This window comes from Photinus pyralis, unplaced genomic scaffold, assembly GCF_008802855.1.
Source record: "Photinus pyralis isolate 1611_PpyrPB1 unplaced genomic scaffold, Ppyr1.3 Ppyr1.4_LG8, whole genome shotgun sequence".
Classification (NCBI taxonomy): domain Eukaryota; kingdom Metazoa; phylum Arthropoda; class Insecta; order Coleoptera; family Lampyridae; genus Photinus; species Photinus pyralis.
In genome coordinates, this window is record NW_022170819.1 from 16,710,270 (window position 1) to 16,733,161 (window position 22,892).

The following is a 22,892-nucleotide window of genomic DNA, read 5'->3' on the forward strand; positions in this document are numbered from 1 at the left end:
GGGAATATGTACTGTTAAAATCATGGGATTTAATTTATGCACTAAACATCCGTTGTGACAAATTCATTGTACAAATGAAACCTGAAACTGCAGATTAGTGCGGTAATTTAGTTCTTAGTTATTACTGCTGACAGGTCCCTTTAATAATGCTTTAAAGTTTAAAGCGTGATAGCCGACAAAATCCTCGAAAAAATAAGTTGGTTGTAGGTAGGTAAGTACCTAGAAGTAGTAAAATAAAATAGATAAACACATTTCTGAATTCATCAGCTGCATTAAAACGATCATCTTCTTTTATAAATTCCATCACCATAAAAATGTCTACGGATGGCAAATTGTTTGAGGACACTTTCACAAAGTTCTCTGAAGACATTTCAAGTTTATAACCCACGAAACAATCCCGCAATATAATTTAAACACACGACACAACACTATATCTACCAAGGTGAAAAGGTAAACAATCCGCCATTTATATACGGTGAGACGTCACATCGCATTGACCAATGACATTGCGTTTAGATTTCCCTTTGAAATTGTTGGTTTTAATGAGTTTTCTAAGTCTTATTGCTTTAAATACTTAAATATATCGTTTTTTAATGAGCGCATACCGTTACGCTCACCTTTATGTATAAAATACAGTACAAATTAGGTTAGTACGAATATATTGAAAACACCCTATTCAGGGTAAAAGTGACTCTTGAATTTGGGTTGTATTTGCTTTCAATCATTCAGTGTAAAAGTCCTATTTCGATTTGCTTGAGATTGACCAGTTAAGTTATTAATTTTTATTAGGTTGTTTTCACTCATTTGGATTGATTGGCAACTTCAATTCTTTGTGTACGGATCTGCCTTTTTTGAGTTTGAATAATTAACCTTTTCGCCCTTGTGGAGGTATATACAGAAGTGATAAAGTAAAGATACTTAGCGGCATTTATCTCGAACTGTATACCTACAACTTTAGTTTAAGGTTACCGTATGGGACCTTCAGAGACATCTGGGACTGGAGGAGGTTCGGCTAATAATTAACAATGCATTTTATAATATGTACTTTATGTAAGAGACTTCAGTATTCCTTCACACATGGGAAAGGATTAGAGGTGCTTTTAAATCTACTTGTGATGGCTATTCTCCAACTTATCAAGTTTTGTATTGCATTAATGTCAGATTTCAATTAATCAAATTCAAGGGTTACTTACTACTAAATTTGTAGGAACTTTTTCGGCCTTTTGATTTTGATCAATATTATTCAATAAACTTTTTATTTGCGTTTCAAATTCACTGTGTTATTTGTGTTCCACCGTTCCGATAATAAACATGGGTACGAGTGAGTGCAATTTGGTCTTGAACAAAGTAGGGGATCTGGCCATTGCTACGAGTGCGAGGTTTGGGTACATCACAACTGTAAAATGGACTCAGGAGTGAAACAATCCTCTTTTCCAATTAGTTTAAGTGACTTGGGAATCAATTACTCAATTGATCTAGCCATTCCATGCTAATTGGCCTCAGTATTGGTACACCAGTGTTTCACCACTATAGTCTCTTCCCTCCTGTCCCGATGGCATTAATCCTGTAAGTCTGGAACAAGTTGATGGACTTACTACTTAGAAATGAGTGTACGGCACTCGAACTACCACTTCTGAAGAAACGAGGGTTCCTTCCACCAAGTGAGCTGCGCATTGCGACTTGGGAGTGATATTTGAAAAATACATAGGTGTGAAGGTGTCCCTGCGGCGCCCAGGTTTCTTCAAAGTTTGGAGTAAGGAAGAGAGCGATTGGAGAACGCATATTATTGGTGACGGGGGACAAAAAATCCCCTACTTCTATATTAGGAAGTCTGCCGAGAGGTTAAGACCTTGGAGAAGTCTATACTTTTTTATAGCTTCCATATCATCTATGTCAACCCTAGTTAACGGAGTAAACAGTTTGTTTAATTTATAGAACATGAAGCTAATAATTAATGTACTTATACCTATTATTTACTAAAAAGTAAAAATCATGAAAAAAAGCAGGTAACACGATACATACGATTTTTTGACAAAAAAAGTCCGGGTAGTTGATCACTGCAAGAAACAATGTGTAGCTCGATTGGGCTAATCAGTTAATTTTTGCCAAACTTCTACCTAAATAGAATAACTGTGTAGGTAAATGAAAGTGTCCACTTTCATTCCACACGAGTACAGGGATAGTGTTTCTAGGTAGGTAAACGTCCTTGACAAAACGTGCCATTTAGTTAAACGTGTTAGGTATTTCGTGTATTTTTTCAGCAGTGATTTTGTAAGAGGTTTTACAATATATGCCCAACGAGCACCACGATAATGTTATTAAATAAATAAGATATTTCATAAAGGTGGAATGGAGAAAACAACATCGTAAATTAAAAAAGGGCCAAATATGCTAAGTGATATGGAAATTGCAAAACCATGCAATTAGACATGTTTAACTATACAAAGGTAATCCTTAAAAAAACAGATGAACTTAATCCTTTCCTATCCTGCTCTTCCCCTATTAATTTGGAACTTCGATCAATTTTGAATTGAGGTACAGGGACTCAAGCAGCACGCAGACCATACCGGAATGTGGAGGATTTACCAAATTGTCTCATGCATGGTCTATAGGTGAAAGGTTGGGAGACGGCGACGGTCAAAAATTGTCCTTCTAAGCTATTCCATTTCCGAAAGCGCAATTTGCACCAAGAAGAAAGTTGATTGGAGTCAGAGGCCTGTTGCGTTGGCGAAGACATTCCGCTCATTTTTTAGCGCATTTCCACAAAAATACAAAAAAAATGCGCTATTGTGGCCACTTTGTCCGTCCGTCTGCCCGTCCATCCATCCGTCCGCTCGTTCGTTGAGACGCTACTAGTTCTTTATCTTAAGAGCTATTGTTCTACTTTTTTCGCTATTTGGTTCGTTATGGTGTCGATGCTTGCACCAAGGAAGGAATTTTTTCTGCGTTTATTGCTAAAAAAGTTATTGTAAAAAATCAAAAAACCGTTTTTTACATGTTCCATAATTTTACACCTTTGCCGTTTATTAACGATCGTTTATAATTTTGTATTGCTGTCTGTCGTCTGTCTGTTGAGCTGTCCGTCTGTTCCTTTGTGTGTCTGTCCCTCTATTTGTCCGTGTGAACGACAACTTTTTTTAGAAATTTCCGATCGCTTTTAGATCTCCATTAGTTATGAACTGAATTGCATGAAATTCAATATGAGCATAGCTTTAGCCATATAATACGCAATGCCAAAAGTTGAGTCGAATCGATTCAAAATTCACAGTGCCCTTTTCGCATCTCGACCATTTATAAACCGAATTGCAAACTTTTTTATTTATAAAAGTATTTGAATGAAATTTGATACATATGCACTTGGAATAAATGAAAATCTAACGCCAGTTTCAAAATTTGGTTTTGCGCATGCGCAGTGTCAACTTTTTTATTTATGGAAGCATTTAAATGTAACATAGGCGATTGGAACAAAGGAAAATCTAACGTTAGTTTCAAAATTTAGATTTGCGCATGCGCAGTTCCAACTTTCTTATTTAGAAAAGCATTGAAATGAAATTCTTATTATAAACAGAAATTGCAGCAGCACGTCAAAAATGAATTGCACATGTGCAACGCATCTTTCATATTTGTGGCCGGATTATTACGATTTTAACAGAAGTTGCATCTTACAAATGGGAAATGAATATAAGTGGAAATGCGCTTTTTGCAAATCGTTTACGATTACTTTTTAACTTGTTAAATTTGAATTTTAAATAGTTGGCATAGTTATAAGGATGCGTCATTATGACGGGCACGAACTTATTAATTTATAAGTTCGTGATGACGGGTGATCTATTTTTACCTAATTGTCAATTATGATTATGACAGATTTTAGAAAGTAAAATAAATAGATTTAAAACCAAAGTTCAGAATTTAAAAATGGTGTCCGAAGCGGGATTCCAAACAGTAGGTACCTGACACCACGGCACAATGGACATTTCCTCCGAGTTTCTAGAGGTAAACATGATGGTAAATGCGATCCTGGTTCTTTTTTGAGCAGAATCAAATTTCTTTCCCCTTTTTTTGTAGTTCATAAAATTCCAACAATCCACAAACTCCACCACATTGTTTGGCATATGTCGCGGCCCAGCGCGATGGCAACAAAGTAGTGGTATCCTCACGACAGTTGACTAAATCCTGGGAGAGGCGGCGACGCCAGGCATATGTCAAAGTTTCAAGTTTCATTACAGAGGCAGAGCAGACTACGTTTCCTGCCGCTTGTCACTTTACTGGCCACACCTGTCACTTTACCGGCCGCACCGTCACTTTACCAGCCGCATTTTTGACATTTCCAAATGTCTATAATGACTCCTGTCGTCACTGACAGATTGACATTAATCAAAAGTTCTATATAAATATATATAAAAATTGAAATTTTGTATTAAAATACGATTTCGGGTAAAATTTTATACAAAACTCGTCAGTAAAATGTCATTACCTGACTCGGAAATTAAGGTAGTCGACCCCAAAGGGGCCTCGCACTTCAATATTTCCTCGCCAGTAATGTATCATTTCCCTGACTTTTATGTCAATAACTATTATTGCGGACATTTCACTATTAAACCTGTACTCTTATCAATAGCAGTATACCTAATACTCAAATAATGGTAATTGTCTATGCTGAAAAACAAGAGTTCGTTATAATTTGCTTGCTTTGCTTTCATAGTGTGATAAGTTGATTACCCACTGATGATGATTTCGTTACCTATAATACTTAATAGGATCTCGCGGATTGCTTTATATTAAAAGCACTTGTATTTTCACAAATTTATGGCATTAAGTCCGATCTTTTCTAGGTATAGGCAAAGAATAGTATAGGTACAGTGACTCAATCTAGAACAGTGGCGACAACCGGGTATATCGTTTTTGATTGGCCGCTGGTTCCGGTCGCCATATTGGGGCTAAAATGCTACACTTTGGTATAGGAGTTTTACTTTTCCCTGTGTTCTTGCGAAATAGATACATTTTATGAAAGCTAATACTTTTTAGCTGCAGAATACAAAAGAAAATCCTTAAAATACGCATAACAGAAGAAATTATGTTTCGTGATTAGCAGATAGATAAGGAAGGTCATTATTATTTACTTGCCATGTCTTTGTAGTGCGTTTTATATGCTCTACACCATTTTTGGATAGTATGGCCAGACCAAGCGAGACCAAACGACACTAGATGAAACTAAACCAGGCCGAAACGAGACTTTGACTGCCACTGGTTTTTCTTGTGGTAGTTTTTGTATCCGATATACAATGTATATACTAAGCCGTTTATCCAGTCTTGACGACTGTATACGGTCCATCGCGAGCTTTCATGTAGCTTCGGGGATAGCCCACGTCTCCTCCGAGGACGATACAACCATACCAGATCGCCAGGTTGATAATCACTAGGGCCTTCATGTAGTACTGCACTTTCATTCTGTATAACTGCATGTTATCGCGAACTTTGTCATGGATGGCACCCAATTTCTGTCGCAGGTGCAGCTACTGATCCCAATCATGCTGATGGTCGGACACAACTTTTGACAAGTACTTCCCCATCGTCATTTTTTTGTGGGTGTAAACTGTAAAGCAGTGGTTCTGGTCTTGCGAATGCCCAATAGCTGTTGACACAGGATTTGGAATAGCGCTGACTCCTTCAACTGCTCCAATCTCTTCACTATTTTTAGCGCATTTTTTAAGAATTCTATTTATTATTTATTTATTTATTTATTTATTTATTTATTTATTTACTTATTTATTTATTTATTTATTATACCTCTCTTGTTCTGGGCCCTCAACAGGCTTGCGCCCAATTACAGAGTGACCCGCATAATAAGAATTTAAAAAAATGTGCTATTCTTTGCGTTTTGTCCGTCCGTGCGTCCGTCCGAACCCACTTCTGCCGTTTCGAACTACTTCTAAGGGAATAGTCCTAGAGGAGTCCTGGAATTTTTTGCAGTAGGTAGCCTATACCTTGAAGGTGTGTCAGAGGGCCATCAAACTTCGCTGTCTAAAAGGGACCCCCCCGAGTTGCTGTTTTTAAAAGTGAAACGTGCATAACTTTTACATACGACAACCAATTGGTCTCAGATTTTGCATACGCATGCCTTTAGTGGTGCCAAGTTAAACTTTAGGAAAACCTATTTCGGTTAAAAAAATGCGCTTTATCTGCACAAGAGTTGTGCACAATTTATATTTGTTAGCGCATTTTCCAACGAAGTTGGGTGCGCTATTGCAGCCACTGTCTTTGTCCGTCCGTCTGCCCGAGGCCTTAACTACTCCTACAGTTTTCAAGATATTTAGTTCGTTCTTTTTGCATTCGGTAGCGTATCGCTCTGGCACCTGAGTCAAGGAAAATCTTGACGATTGCGCAATGTTAACTTTTTTATTTATTAATATATTTTGTTGAAATTATAATCACAGATGCTTGTAGTAAAGGCAAATATATCGCATATAGCAAAAATCAGATGTGCGCATGCGCAGACTGCGCAATGCAAACTTTCTCATTCATGGAGATATTTCTTTGAAATTTTAACCAAAGATGCTTATAGTAAAAGCAAACGTATTGCATATTGTAAATATCAGATTAATAAGCGCACGCGCAGGACGCGCAATATCAACTGCGTAGTAAGTGTCAAATTTTAACAATATATGTCTCTAATAATGAAAAACATAGCGTATACAGGGTGTTGACTTGCGTAACGCATCATAGGGATTTCAATGTAAAATTCATAACATGCGATTATTGGCTCCCCAAATTATTTTAGAGCAAAAATATATTAAGGTTTTTTGATGAAAAAAATTTTTTCAATCAACCGTATTAGTTTTAAATTTTTTGCATAATAAAGACGGAAAATTGGAAAAATAAAACCGACATCTTTTTCAATAATCTGCGATGCCATGGAATTTTCTAAAACAAGAAAATATCCAGTTATCAATTAGCAGCAGTTCGAAATGGATTTTATGATCGACTTGGTTACTGTCTTGCAGTTAACGGTGACTTATTCGAACATATATTGTAAATTGTTATACGAGGAAACCGTTTTTAGTAATTTGGTCTTTCTTTATGTTGAATTCGCTGTTATAAATATAATACTTTTTGATAGAATTTGATTTGTTTTATAGCAGACATTCCATGGCATGACGGATATTGGTGTAGTTTTTGTATTATAAAATGCCATGGCATCACAGATTATTGAAAAAGGTGCGGGTTTTATTTTCCAATTTTCCCTCTTTGTTATGCAAAAAATTAAAAACTAATACGGTTGATTGACGTAAAAAAATTTTTTCTACAAAAAACCTTAATACATTTTTGCTCTAAAATAATTTGGGGAGCCAATAATCGCATGTTATGAATTTTAGATTGAAATCCCTATGATGCGTTACGCACCACCCTGTATAGGTATGGCCTTTGGGCTTTGAATATAATATTCAAAGCTTTGGGGAAGTATTGATCAATTTATGGAAAATGCGCTGAAGTTACTCGCCTTAAGGCGAAAACCTTTTTACTGGTTCTTTTCTTCTGTCGTAGTAATGGTGGGCACGCGAGCATTACCACGAGACGTTTACTTTGCAGCCTGCAGCGTCAAAGTCCAGGGCATGCGTCAAAACATTTTCCAATGTTTGATGTCGAGTTTGAAGCATGTTGCGATACAGTTGCTCTATGAAGCTTTCAGGTGCCGTAGGATACGCCAATCCTACCAGCTTCGAGTTCATGCAAAGGTTCGCCCGATTCTTTAATTGGGAGTAATACACCGGCTCATCTCATTTTAGGCACCCTGTATCTCATCTTGAATCAAACCACTTATTTATTGTTGGTCGGCTTTGATTTTGGCTTCCATTTTAGCTTCCATTACTTGTCGACAGGCGTTTGTTTCAGTTTGCCCAGCTTCGAATTTAGCTTCCATGGTTTTTTGACCGGCTTTCATCTCCTCTTGATCCGGTTCCATTTCTTGCATTAATTGTAGTAATCGTTTCATTTTTTCTTACGCAGATTTGATCAATATTGGCATAAACTTACACTAATTGTCCACTAAACAGAACCCCACACCTGACACCAGTGTAAGGCGCGTTTCCCACTGGAGCGATGCGATAAACGATGCAACATGAGCAATCTTTTATCGCCCGATGCAACTTTTGTCCTCGCAACGCTCCAGTGCACACTGGAGCGATAAGATAGCCTCTAGGATAAGCAAAAGAGCAGTTGTTTTCATCAGTCGTCATGAGTTCCTCAGAGCGCTACTGCGAACTGTGGAATCTGCCCAATTGTATTGGCTCCATCGATGGAAAGCATATCCGCGTAAGGTGCTTTAAGCTTTTCAGCTATTTATTTCCACGCAACACCTGTCAAATCAGTCCTGCTATAACTTTTCAATGCATAGTTCCATAAACACGCTATCTGCTCCACCAATTTCACAAAGGAAATAGAGGATTGCACGTCTTCTTGCTAACCCGGCATGATTAATCGGACGTGTCGAACGATGCTGCGCTCAAAGCGACCCGGCAGCCATATCTCCCGCCCCGACGCGACTCCGATAATTATCGGTGTAGTATCGCGATCGCTCCATTGTGCACTAGATAAGTTGCTTCCATTACGTTTGCACGATTATGAGTGATCGGTGTCGAATCAGGATCGGATTGCTTATCGAATCGCCTGTTGCATCGCTTATCGTATCGCTCTAGTGAGAACCGCGCCTAAAGTAAATTTAATTACGTGCTTTATTTAACTACCTACAACTAATTAACAATAAATGTATATGGATTAATTTATTACCGTAATTATTATTTATCACTTACAAGTTGTAACATAACACAAGCGCATCGAAGTTGGAACTGAACTGAATCATAATTTGATTTGCGTATACAGGGTGTTTTTTTGGAAGCTTTAGCTAAACGTTTGTGGGAAAGTAAAATAGATAGGTTTTTGAAAATGTGTAGTTAGGAGTTACTCTGAAGGCCGAATCGACGTAAAATATTTTCAAAATGGCCGCACTTTCGGAAACACCGGAAGTAGATAGTAACTTCGTTATTTTAAATGGGAATCCCTATTTTTTATTGCATTTTTGGATTGTACGTGAAATTTCAGTACGTTTGATATACACATGTCGATATCTGCCAGTTATGGTTTTTTAGTTATTTTGACTTTTTGAAAAAAAATGGCGGATGCAGATGGTACCTTGATAACAAATTGATTACTTGAAAACAGTTATAGTCATGGCAACCCATTTTTAGCGCATTTCCACAAAAATAAAAAAAAATGCGCTATTGTGGCCACTTTGTCCGTCCGTCCGGCTGTCCGTCCGTCCGTCCGCTATGCGAAGCTACTAGTTCTTTATCTTAAGAGCTATTGTTCTACTTTTTTCGTTATTTGGTTCGTTATGGTGTCGAGGCTTGCACCAAGGAAGGAATTTTTTCTGCATTTATTGCTAAAAAAGTTATTGTAAAAAAACCAACAAACCGTTTTTTACATGTTCCATAATTTTACACTTTTGCCGTTAATTAATTAACCATCCTAGAGATCATTTATAATTTTGTATTGTTGTCTGTCGTCTGTCTGTTGGTCTGTCCGTCTGTTCCTTTACCTGTCTGTAACTCTATCTGTCCGTGTGAACGATAATTTTGTTTAGAAATGTCCGATCGCTTTTACATCTCCGTTAGTTATGAACTGAATTGCATGAAATTCAATATAGGCATAGCCTTACCCATATAATACGCAATGCCAAAAGTTGAGTCGAATCGATTCAAAATTCACAGTGCCCTTTTCGCATCTCAACCATTTATAAACCGAATTGCAAACTTTTTTGCTTATAAAAGTATTTGAATGAAATTTGATACATAGGCACTTGGAATAAAGGAAAATCAAACGCCAATTTCAAAATTTGGTTTTGCGCATGCGCAGTGCCAACTTTTTTATTTATGGAAGAATTTAAACGAAATTTGATACATAGGCACTTGGGATAAAGGAAAATCAAACGCCAATTTCAAAATTTGGTTTTGCGCATGCGCAGTGCCAACTGTTTTATTTATGGAAGAATTTAAACGAAATTTGATACATAGGCGCTTGGAATAAAGGAAAATCAAATGCCAGTTTCAAAATTTGTTTTTGCGCATGCACAGTGCCAACTTTTTTATTTATGGAAGCATTGAAATGAAATTTGATACATAGGTGCTTGGAATAAAGGAAAATCTAGCGCCAGTTTAAAAATTTTATTTTGCCCATGCGCAGTGCCAACTTTTTTTATCTATGGAAGCATTTAAGTGAAATTTAATACTTTGGCGCTTGGAACAAAGGAAAATCTAACATTAGTTTCAAAATTTAGGTTTGCGCATGCGCAGTTCCAACTTTCTTATTTAGTGCAGAATGGAATCAAAGAAAACCTTTTTTAAACACGTTTTTTATTAGGTCCTATTGCGTGTTTAAAAAAGATTTTCTTTGATTCCATTCTGCATCACACAACACGTTTAAAATAAAGAACGATGGAACAATACATCAACCGAATTTCTTATTTAGAAAAGCATCTTACAAATGGGAAATGAATGCAAATGGAAATGCGCTTTATGTAAATCGTTTACGATTACTTTTTAACTTGTTATCAGTGCATAGAGAATGAATAGGGCTTTCTTTTACTGCACCTACTTAAAAAAATGTGAAGTTGCGTACAAAAGATCCGAATTTAAGAAACTTCAAAACTTCGAAAGTGGCATATTTTGATATTACATGTTCCTATAGCTATATCTTTAACAGTTTCTGATTTATTCCTATTTCATTGAGTTGATGCCATTTTTTTTCGCATTTTCTTTTTAGTAGTTGGCCATGATTATATAACAATCGAATTTTAAACAAATTTAATCAAGGAAAGGATTCTTTAATATCATTGATTCTAGTCTAAATAATTCATTAATAAATAAGTCATTTATTAAGGATATAGGACGGAAAGTTTTCGAGAAATCTAGACAGAGTCATTCAACTGAATTTTATATGGGAATAAGTCAGAAAGACAGAAACTGTTAGATAGCTATAGGAACATGTATTGTCAAAATATGCCCATTTCGATTCCTTATCTCATGCAATAGTAAGAAAATGGTCATTCCATTAAAAAAAACGCAGTTTTTAGTCTTTGAAGTTTTGAAAATATTTACATCGATTCGGCCTTCAAAGTAACTCCTAAGTGCAAATTTTCAAAAACCTACCTATTTTACTTTCCCAGAAACGATTTCTCGATAGTTGTCGAACGCTTCCGAGCTGTTCTAGAATCTTCTTGAACAAATAATTTCTCGGAAAGATTACGTCACATCCGCGTTCGTTTTTTATGGCCGATGACTATCCTTCCTGGCGCCTCGATGTCCATCGAGATTTCTCGAGTGTCGCTGAAATATGACGTACCTGATTATTTAACGCAAATTTCATGCAACCGTAGTGTCTCTGAATTAATTACAAAAGGATATTTAATGTAAATCAGGGGTACTCAAACGGTCGCGCGACTATACACCCTACCTATATCTTGACCACAATCCTGCATCACACGTACTTGCATCCTCTCAGAGTCGATCGATCGCAGTCTAACAATATGGAGGTAGATCGCCAGCAGTTCAAGTCTGAGCACCCCTGATGTAAATCAATGAGGAAAAAGAACTCGCAGTTGCTGGACTGATATCGTTCAATACTAAATTATCTCTCTTGTACTTGTTTGCAGAATTGAATTGAATGACTGTTAAAACTTGAAAGCCCCAAATGGATAAAAATTAAATTAAACAGTGTTAGGTTTCTTGTTCCATACATTTACTTTATGTTTGATTAAACGAGCGCAGACAATGGTTCTGAGATTTTTTAACCTTTACTCACTACTGACATCACCTCCACACCTACCCGACGGCTTGAACCGGACGCCACTACATCACTGATTCTCCATCTTTTGGGCCAGATTGTAATGACTTTGTATCGACTGAGCTCTTAACTACGAACGCACGGATAAGTAGCAGTACTCGGACCGATTGGACACGAAAACGAGATTTAGTTTCGGGGGATGAAATGGCCTGCGGTTTACAGATACAAAATTTAAAACTAAATTCTGACCTCACTGACAGCTGTTGTAAACTTTTTAACAACTACCCTAAACCGGTACAAACTTTCTTGGAAATAATGCAACGAAACAAAAAGTAAAATAGAAAAAAGGCAAGTAAAAGGTCCTTTCGGCTAAATCTAATATAATTTACGTTGCATATCTGTGAATTTCCAAATACATGCAAGTAATTGACATTGGTCAAACGCAGTAATAATAATTGATGGTGGTCGGAAAGATAATTTTGCATTTTATGTAAACAAAGTAATAAAAATTGGGGATGCATTTATTTCGAGCCAATTAGACTACACTAAAGTTTCGTGAGTTATAAGGCTACGTTCAATTCAATTAATGAATGTTAAATGAAAAGAAACTGTGAGACTCGAACTTCATTAATAGTGCACAATATCCATACCTTTACCCTAACTTTATTCATACTACTAATATCGACGATTTAAAAATTTACAAAGAGTTCAGATTTTAAGTTAACGATTCTTTGTGATAGGAATTAACGTATTTTCAATGACAAGAGAAAGAGCGAAGAACGACAGAATAGAAACGTATTATAATTTCAAATATTTGCGCTAAATAGAAACGAAGTTAGCATCTTCTTATAGTTTGCTTGTTTGCCTTCTAAACAGTGCTCCTAACTAGGTACATAGCAAAACTTTGATGTTTATTTCTTCGCCTACAATTTCATATTATGGATTCTGGTTAAAATAAGAACGTAATTTTATTGCAAAACCTGAGCGAGCTTGCTCTATTTAGACAATTTTGTTTATTTCATATAAATATAAAAAGATAAACGTTTCGTAAAAAAATTTAAACACACAATTTGCGTCAATTAGCTTTGTAATGTAAGGTACTGTTATGTTTGTACGTAAACAGTAATTTAGTAATTTCAGTGAAAAAGAAAAAATGGCTTATTGGTGGAATTCAAAACCAAAAATGGTTACGATATTAACCCGAACAATGTCAAATCAATCGACATAAGTTCCAATTCGTTTAGTTCAAATTACACACAAATCTATAGGGTACACCCAGAACCTCTACGTATCATGGGCGCACAAAAAAATTAAACAAGCTAAAAACGTGGTCACTCGTGACCGACGAAAGCGCATTTTCCTCGCATAGAATCAGTAATAACTCGGGAAGGAAGTGACCAAGCCAAATCAACTTTTGTCGTTCTGGTCTCTACGCTGTACTACACCGTATAACAAAGAAACCACAACGAAAAAGCTTAAACTGGAAGAGTAGTAGTGGTACAAACAGACAGACGGACAATGTGCGAACAATACCGTTCATTTTCCCTTTGGAAAATGAACTAAAAAGTTGATATACGACTTTTGGAGACATGGTTCTCAAACCAAACATTTGGTACCCTGACACAACTATACTCCTTGGAATTTTTTTAAGCTAAAAATCTCTGTGTTATAGTACACGAATGGCAAAACATGAAACAATAGTTTGTCTTTTATGTACATCAAAATCGTTATGGATTTCATTAGGAATGCGCGTAAATGCATTAGTTCCGACACCCAAGAAGTTAATTTGATGCATTTTTGTTGACGAAGAGTGTTATAATGTAAGCACCGATTTCATTCGGAAAACGTAAAAACGCTGTATGTTGATATCCAAGAAGTGAATTAATGCATTTTTAATGAGTATTAAGAATGAGTGTAATATAATCGTTATTTTTAGCGCATTTCCACAAAAATAAAAAGAAATGCGTTATTGTGGCCACTTTGTCCGTCCGTCTGTCCGTCCGTCCGTCCGGGCATTCGTTGGGACGCTACTAGTTCTTTATCTTAAGAGCTGTTCTGTTTTTTTCGCTATTTGGTTCGTTATGGTGTCGAGGCTTGCACCAAGGAAGGATTTTTTCTGCGTTTATTGCTAAAAAAGTTATTGTAAAAAGAAACCATTTTCTACATGTTCCATAATTTTACGCTTTTGCTGTTTATTAACTAGAGATCGTTTATAATTTTGTATTGCTGTCTGTCGTCTGTCTGTCGGTCTGTCCGTCTGTTCCTTTGTTTGTCTGTCCATCTATCTGTCCGTGTGAACGATAACTTTGTTTAGAAATGTCCGATCGCTTTGACATCTCCGTTTTATGAACTGAATTGCATGAAATTCCATATGGGCATAGCTTCAGTCACATAAGAAGCAATGCCCAAAGTTGAGTTAAATCGATTCAAAATGCACAGTGCCCTTTTCGCATCTCGACCATTTATAAACCGAATTGCAAACTTTTTTATTTTTAAAAGTATTTAAAATGAAATTTGATACATAGGAATAAATGAAATTCTAACTCCAGTTTCAAAATTTGGTTTGGCGCATGCGCAGTGCCAACTTTCTTATTTATGAAAGCATTGAAATGAAATTCTTCTTATAAACTGAAATTGAAGTAGCACGTTAAAAATGCGCCTATGCAACGCTATCTTTCATATTTGTGGCCGGATTTTTACGATTTTAACAGAAGTTGAATCTTACAAATGGAAAATGAATGCAAGTGGAAATGGGCTTTTTGTAAATTGTTTACGATTACTTTTTGAACTTGTTTTTTTAATATTCTTGTTTGAGAGGCACACAGTCTTTCGTAATGTGTGTCCGTGTGTCATAAAATTTAATTTGGAGGTACGATGGGGACTTATCAGAATGTACATAGGCTTCTACGTCTACTTGTAATATAAAAGGCGTTTGTATCTGTACCAAACATCAGTTAATGCTGAGTGTTTCGTATACATACTAAAAATGAAGACTTTGCTTGTAATCAACTTTTCGGTCTTACTTTTTTTCGGCATCTCACCTGCCGTACACGCTGCTGAAAGTAAGATTCAATAATATAACGGTAACATTGGGAAATTATACATGTTTCTTTGTTTTAGATCTGACAGATTTGAAACCCCTTCTAGACACCCTCGTGAAAAATCTACTGGCATGTACGTCTGACGTTAAAATAACAAATATAACGGCGATCATAGACAAAAATAGTAAATGCGCAGCCACAACGGGCGAAACCATTTTGCAAGAATATCTATCTTGCTTATTAGGTTTACTTATGGAAAGTCTTACAAACTTATTGAAAAATTTGACTGGGATACAGAAATTGCTTTTCGATATTCTTAAACCAGTTCTAGGACTAGTATCTGCCCTTTTATTTATACTTGGAAAAACATTAGCTCCAGTCGTCGGTGCTGTCACGAACTTACTAACTGGTTTACTGAAAAATGAGCCTATTAAAGCATGCATGCAACAAAATACCCCTTGTGACAGCCCCCTATTAAAACTACCACTTATCGGAGATCTATTGAAGAGCTTGCTTAAGTGCTAAACCAATTACGATGCTCCAAATGTGTACGAAATGTAGTATATTAAAAATTAGACTCTTCCGCAATTCAGAATAATTTTGCTTGTAAAATAAATATAGCATGATGATCTGTTCTATTAATTAGTGTTAAGCATGTACCTATCCTATTTGAATATAAAGAAAATTCAGGATGGTAGGAAAAATTCTTCGTCCTCTGAGTTGCGATATGTTCATTGTAGTTAGGAACACAAAACATAGTTCGGTCAGCGCCCTATCCTACCAACAGTGAAAGTGTATCGGAAAAAGGGTTACGACTTATAATTACAGGAACGTAAGTGAATTGAAGGTTTTCCATGCTGGTCGGTAGGCGGAAGGAGAAAAAACAAGTATAAATTGTGCACAACTCTTGTGCAAATAAAGCGCATTTTTTTTAAACGAAATAGCTTTTGTTTTGACATTACCAATGGATATATTTCTTGCAGACGTCTCAATCGCACTTTGTGAGTACCCTCTTCCGACAATCCGTTCTTGAGGTATACCTAAGGCATTATACCCGATCACGATAAGAGGTTGAGGAGGAGGGCTATGGTTGGTAGAAATTAATTCCTTTCGTTAAGACCTTTCATTAGAGTACCATGAAATACAAAACTAGTTCCCTCCTCCCCCTCCCCCTCTGCCCCGTACTTTGATAAGAAGACAGAAAAAAGGCAGTAGTTGGTAGAAAACGGTTCCTTTCGTTGAGACCTTTAATTAGAATAAAATGAGAGATATAATTAATTTTTAATCTCCCCCCCCCTCCCTTTTCAGGCCCCGTCGCTCATTGATCTCGAAAAACAGTCGCACGGGAAAGTTATAGTTTGTACAAACCAATTTATTTCGATGAGACCTTTCATTAGAATACCATGAAAGGTAGAACATGTGCCCCCCCCCCCTCGAACAATTTGAACGCCAAACCGTGGAAAACTCGTCTACGTTGCTCTATTGAGACCACGAGGGTACACAGCACATATCAAGACTCACGTTGGTCCAAAATAATGAATTTTGGTACCGTTCCGGATTGTCTAGCGGCACGCAGTTGATAATTGGCTGGCTATAGGTCCTTTAATTCGTCAATTTTGACCATATTAATCTTACGAGTCGAGTTCAGGTAGTATTAGAGGCTTTGCCTTTTGAATTTTCACATCGTTGAAAAACTTCTTTTCCCTGATTTGAATTTCACATCCATCGGGAATGAATCTTTAATGATTCAATTATGGTCGGATTCGCCTTTTGCTATTAATTCCTCTGGTGTTGGTGTGAAGATCAGGATCATATCCCGGACTACCTGTTCGGTGTTCTTGATGGTGGACCTCTATATGATTGGACAGTTTTGGAGCTGAACACCATCTGGTATTTTATTTAGGCAATCGTCCTGTGATAGAATTCTTCAACGCAGTCTATTCTATTCATAAGGGGAGCCCAAACAGGCAGCATTTAGGCACACCAAAGGCCCATTGTGCCTACCCCCTTTTCCTCTCAACTAGGTTCAGAGCCCGTTCCACTTAATAAAGGATAGGACCCTGTTTGGCCTAAGCTGCTTAACCCTCGCCCACGGATTGGGATAATTTATTGTCGCCAAGGAGCTGATATCTGTGTCTAAGCTGATCAAGGCATCACAGTGGCAGACCACATGCTTGGTAGTTTCATCTTCCTCGCCTCAGAACCTGCACGAGGTCCAATGTTGGGCAGATAGTTGACCATCCAATGTTCCGTAATTTTAGAAGGCGCTGTTAACAAATTATTTATTTCCTCGTGTGAAATCGAAGGGACTTCGGCGCATTTTTGTGTGGCAGATCAGTGTTTTAATAGCCAGTGTTGACTCCACCATTAATAAAAGATCTTGTCAAAAGCTACCACATTCCCTTTGACGGTACCCACTTCCGACGTCCCGTTCATCCGCAATTCGCGTTTGAAGTTTTTACTCCACCATCAGTTAGATCTTGTCAGAGGATACCACATTTCCTTTTTCGGTGCATACTTTTTTATTACACCCACATTTTGGTGGATTTGGCTAAACTAAAAACCTTCCACAAGGTAGTACTTAATTTTTGGGGCACTTCTCATTGCTCGAGCTTCTATTGGCGACACGAGAAAGAGAGACAGCGATTCGAGATTTACAAAACGTTAAACCGCGTGACAAAATTCGCAACGGAAGGTAAAAGGCGCCCGAAGTTGACTACTTCTCGCGCGCGCCTTGAGAAAGGTCGTTAATTTCGCCCCTAGAACAAAAAACAAAATTCCGCCACGCATGAGTTGTGCGCGTTTGCAACATCTTTCCGACGACACAAATTTGAAAAAAATCGGATCAAAACTGTAGTAGAAGATAGGAAAAAACTGAAAAACCTTCACGTTAGTAAACTACGCTCGAGGATGACGCCCAGATGTCGCCAACCCCACATCATGTAGCCCTGTTCCTAAGGTTGACAAATTACACGGCCTTGTAGATACACGTGCACCCGTTGCCTTTCTACAAGAGCTTTTCTACGCGCCCACATTTGCTGCCAGCCAGCCAGCCAAAGTGAGATTAAAAGTTACTTTTTACAAATAAATTTGCAAAAATGCGCTAAAAAGCCCTGAACTGTCTGAGTACGGTTGCTTGTTGCCACTCAGAACACCCCACCACTGCCTTTGGGAGCCAGTGAAGTAACATTTTTTAAAATGCGGATTGCTGAGGAGAGGAGGAGGGAGGAGGTAGAAATTAAATTTATCTTTCATGGTATTACAATTAAAGGTCTGAACAAAAAGAACTGTTTTCTACCTACTACCGCTCACTTTCCGTCTCCTTATCAAAAGAGAGGATTTTTGTGTGGGGGGGGGGGCTGGTGAAATTTCCCCATTAATCATGTAACAAGAAAGAAAACATCGATAAATATAGTCTGCTACTACCTTATAACGCAACAATTTGCTAAGATATTTTGGTTTTAAAAAATGCGCTTTATTTGTACCGGGTGACCCAATAAGACAGTTCCTCGGCCATATCTCGAGAACCGATCGTCATATGACTTAGGGGTAAAAAATTGGGTAAATCGGTCATAAAGAATCGCTCGAAATATTGAGTATTTTCAAAATGCGACCATCCCTGCCCACATCTTCAATTTGCGTTATCCGATTCGACCACAAACCATCGCCGCTAGCATATTAAATGCTTCTTGGTTAGAAATTGGCATTTTAGAAAAAGATTGCAAAATTAAAAAAACTGCACTTTCTGAATGTAAATACAGCAGAATAATTTACAAATTACGGCTGTTATTATTTTATAATGCATTGTGTTTCATTTGTTTAATTTTCCAAGGCCTACCTAAAAGTGTAGGGTGCTCTTCTTTCGCGCCATCGACAAATACCGGAAATACGTAAAAAGTAAATTTAAGATACAATTTAAGCATTTTTATTAATTAATTAATTAATCTCATATTCCCAATATTTCAGGTTCACTGACCTCTTTGGATGTTATTTGGCTACTTTTTCATAAAGAAAAGGTCATATCATTCCATTTGATGTTTTTGATTTTTTAGGATTTTGGATCATAGTGTCAAAACTAGCCACCTGGCGGAGAAGGATTCAACTTAATTAACTATATTTTGGTTGATTCTTGTTGCCCAAGGAATACTCTTTTCAACGATACCAAATTTGTTACAATCGGTCAAACGATTAAGAAGTTAAAGTAGGTTATTGCAAAAAAAGTTGAACGCCCCACGCCATCTTTGTTTTTGAAATAACTGAGTTTCTGTTTTTACGAAAATGATAGATAAACTGTTTAGTTGATTATGCGAAATTTAAAGAAAATGCAATTTTAAAATTTAAGATGGCAGTTACGCCCTCTGGTGGTCATTTTCAGAACTTGAAAATATTTTCCAGCGATTTTTCATAACCGATTTACCCAATAATTTGCGCACAATTTATATTTGTTTTATTAGCTTTCGCCAAAACTGACACGTTAATATTAATAATAAATGAAAATCAGAATCTTAAAAAACAGTCCTATATATCTTTCATTTTATTACACACTGATAATAATTTGTTATCAAATTTACTTTATTTACTCTTAAGCTCATTTTTTTACTTAGCAACTACGTTATTTGAGAAAATCGCAAGGTCACTTTTGTACTTGCGTACCTATGTTTTAAACGCCAGCCACCTTAATGTGCTACTACAATATTTTATGTAACGTTTACTGTTCGGGTAAGATTGATTCTACCCCATGTTTGTGTGCTATTTATGATGCAGCTTCCTGCCTTTTAACATAGTGGAATAAGTAGGTAAGTCACACTTACTGTATGTCAGTATTGTATATGATACAAAATCATAGAGTTGGAAGCATCATGCATAGAATGAATTGTTTCTCCGTTAGAAAGAGCATGGGTAGTGGACGTTTCATAACCCGAGTCGTAGGCCTTTTACTATTGTGGGGCTTAGTCATCTTCGTCATCATACAACTGAAGAAGACACTAAATGAAGTATACGTACCTCACGTAAACAATGGTTTACTACTGCAGAGACGTTTGGATCCGCTTACCCGATCTTCAGACTCGACTACCGAAGCGATCGACGAAGATCCATTAATCGACAAAAGTCCGAGTTTATCCGAAGATATGATTGTTGACGACATTCAAAATCGAATGCCTAACTTCCCCATCGCCTACTGGCACAAGAACAAGAATACACCCATGCGCTTCAATAGTACATGCGCCCGTTTCCCTAGCATATTTGATCTGGAGTTTAACAATATATACTGGCAAACGCTGAGGACTACGAACGGCACCTTTCAGTTACTCGGCGCGTACCTCGACACCAGACCCAATAATCGTCTCGGACCCACCGTACGAATCTTAGGTATGCTCGATCGGATAGAGCCTACCGTGCTGACCTACTGCCAGTTCTGGTTCGACGGCAAAAAGGAACCAGTAATTGTAAAAAGTCTCGAATACAAGTACATTTGGTACAAATCATGGGGCAACTACCAGCAGGGAATATACCAACCCTACCTCATATCGTGTGTAATTCCCGACGAATATCGGGATGCAGTACCCGAATCGATTTCGCTTGTGGAAAAGGCCTGCGATAATTCTATCAATAATCTGAAAGTTATTTACAATAAGCCAAAGGAGAAGAAAGATTTCGCGGTATGCGTTAAGGGGTTAGATTTTCTGCACGAGGACCTGTCTGTCAGGCTCGTCGAGTGGATTGAGCTGCTCAATCTTTTAGGTGCAGACAAGATCTTCCTCTACGAGTTGCAGGTGCATCCGAACATAAGCAAGGTGCTGAAGTACTACGAGAAAGAGGGTAAGGTAACGGTAACACCGATAACCCTGGCGGGCGGGCAACCGAACGGCCCTTCACTTCAGCACCTTTATTTGAAAAAGAAAACCAGTCATAAAAGACAGAGTGAGTTGATCCCATATAACGATTGTTTCTATAAGCACATGTACGAATACAAATACATAGTACTGCTTGACATTGACGAGGTGATCATCCCTCTAAATGGAACTTCGTGGAAGGAGCTGATGGAGCAAGTACTACCCAAGGCCTTAAAGATCAACAAACAGGAGAGGGCTTCCTATAACGTCCGCAACGTATATTTCCTAGACAATTTGCAGCATAACCACGACTGGTTTAAAGAAATTCCTCGGCACATGCACATGCTACAACACGTATACCGGACGAAGAATTTCACAGGACCAGGCGCGTACGTTAAGTGCTTCCATAATACAGAAAGAGTTCTCACTTTACACAACCATTTTCCTCTCGACTGTCTGGCAGGCGGGTGCACTTCCTACCCGATTGAGACGACTGACGCCCAACTTCAACACTATCGCGCCGATTGCGTCAAGGACTTAAGGAGCTGTGAGGATTTTAAGAATGATAGCGTAATGGACTTGACGTTATGGAATTTTAAAAAACCGTTAATTGCGAGAGTGTCGAGCGCCCTTAGGACTTTAGGCTATTTTCCCTTGGGTAGAAAATTGAAAGAGCACAGATGATAAATCAACTGCACTCTATGGGTGCTTTAAAATGGTTGATGTGCGCAAATTGTTTCGGGCGATGAAATGTGTGTTCCTCTAATAAGCCTTCCTGTATCATATTGTTTTTAAGGTACTTATTTTAACTGTTTATTGTGATATCGGTATTAGTCGTTTACAATCCCAATGGAGCGTTGAACTTAATCGGTTGAGCCAAGTGCCTGTTTAGTGTTTACGTATATTATATATGTGTTATATTTGTGATTATCTTTGTTTTACCTTTACGACTGCAAAGATTGTCAAAGATATTTGTTGTGTGTTGTGTGTAAGTAATATTTTAAGCTACAAATTTAGTGATTGTCGTCTACCAGTTCTTTTATTTGAAGTACGACAGAGACAAGGTAAATTCAAGATATGATAAGTTTTGAGAATGAACTCTAACATCAAACATTTACTTACTTTTTGTGTAATTAATTAATTAATCCGAGTTTTCTAACACTTACGTAGGTGGGTACTCACAAACCATGCGCTACACTACTGGCACCACCTATCCGACGGCTCGAACCGCCCGTGACTACATCACCGTCCCTCCATTTTGTGGAACAGATTTCTATTGGTTTTGTTTGCCATTCGGTATTTGGAAAGGGTTGAAATGGGATTACAAAAGCAAAGTTTAAGAAGCTTCAGTTTTGGTTCCACTGACAGCTGCAGTGAAATAGTCTGCGGTTTACAGAACCAAAATTTAAGGCTCAATTCTGACCTTACTGACAGCTGCGGTAAACTTTTTACAACTATCTTTCACCAGCACACATTTTTTCAAAATAATGCAATTTATATTCGTAAAATTTACGGTAGCTGCTCGCATGTTTGAGCAAACTTAATCTCAATTACAAATAATGGTCGTTATCCGGATGCATAATTTCGCAAGGGCTAATATTAATAAACCACAATGCACAATTGTGCAACCTTAAATCTAATTAAGTCGTGCAAGTGCAAGCCGTGGCTGCATTTACGCATTTACCATCCAAAAGCAAATTTTGTGAAATATTAAGGATACGTGCAAATTATTATTTATTCAATTTAATTAATTAATGTTAAATGAAAAGAAATTACCCCCTCGAAGCACAGTTTAATAGGTGGAGTGTAGTATTCAGGTCCGCCTGCTGTGTAAGGCAAAAGTGTGTAAAACTTTTCACAAATCGTGAAAGAATGCACAATGAATAAACCTTTGTCAAATCACTAACACTCTTCCTTCCCACTCCTAAATTTCAGCGCCGTGATTTTTGCTGACTGGACGTTGCTTAGTCGCCTAGTCCGACACACGGCGGTAGGGTTGTTTTACCACCAGCCTCTATACCGGGAAATATATGTATACAGAAGACGATACTACCAAATATCGATACATTAAAGAAAAACATTTAAAATTCGAAATGAAGAAAATACCCTCGAGGCGTCCCGTTACAATCAGCCCCAATTTCTAGAGTTGTTTTCAGACTCCGCTGCCGCAAATAACGCTGCA

General features: G+C 37.5%; 2 protein-coding genes across 3 annotated transcripts; both read left to right on the forward strand.

The window, feature by feature from the left end:
- Positions 1-14,786: 14,786 nt before the first annotated feature.
- LOC116179758 lies at positions 14,787-15,514 on the forward strand. The gene is made up of 2 exons (XM_031499587.1): positions 14,787-14,897; positions 14,956-15,514. Exons 1-2 carry the CDS (start codon positions 14,822-14,824, stop codon positions 15,399-15,401), a joined length of 522 nt encoding a protein of 173 aa, XP_031355447.1. The 5' UTR covers positions 14,787-14,821; the 3' UTR covers positions 15,402-15,514.
- A 4,021-nt stretch (positions 15,515-19,535) lies between these two features.
- On the forward strand, positions 19,536-21,825 carry LOC116178821. Of its 2 annotated transcripts, none has more exons than XM_031498440.1 (2): positions 19,536-19,672; positions 19,723-21,825. In XM_031498440.1, the coding sequence occupies exon 2, from the start codon at positions 19,736-19,738 to the stop codon at positions 21,392-21,394; it is 1,659 nt and encodes a 552-aa protein (XP_031354300.1). In that variant the 5' UTR covers positions 19,536-19,672; positions 19,723-19,735; the 3' UTR covers positions 21,395-21,825. The 2 variants fall into 2 exon arrangements, with proteins under 2 accessions (XP_031354300.1, XP_031354301.1); XM_031498441.1 differs by having other exon boundaries at positions 19,536-19,668.
- The last annotated feature ends 1,067 nt before the right edge of the window (positions 21,826-22,892 follow it).

Excerpts from the sequence above, each read along its gene's own strand:
- LOC116179758 (XM_031499587.1), top strand. The coding sequence starts at position 14,822 with ATGAAGACTTTGCTTGTAATCAACTTTTCGGTCTTACTTTTTTTCGGC. Across the intron at positions 14,898-14,955 it reads TGCCGTACACGCTGCTGAAA|ATCTGACAGATTTGAAACCC; the intron begins GTAAGATTCAAT and ends TCTTTGTTTTAG.
- LOC116178821 (XM_031498440.1), top strand. The coding sequence starts at position 19,736 with ATGCATAGAATGAATTGTTTCTCCGTTAGAAAGAGCATGGGTAGTGGA.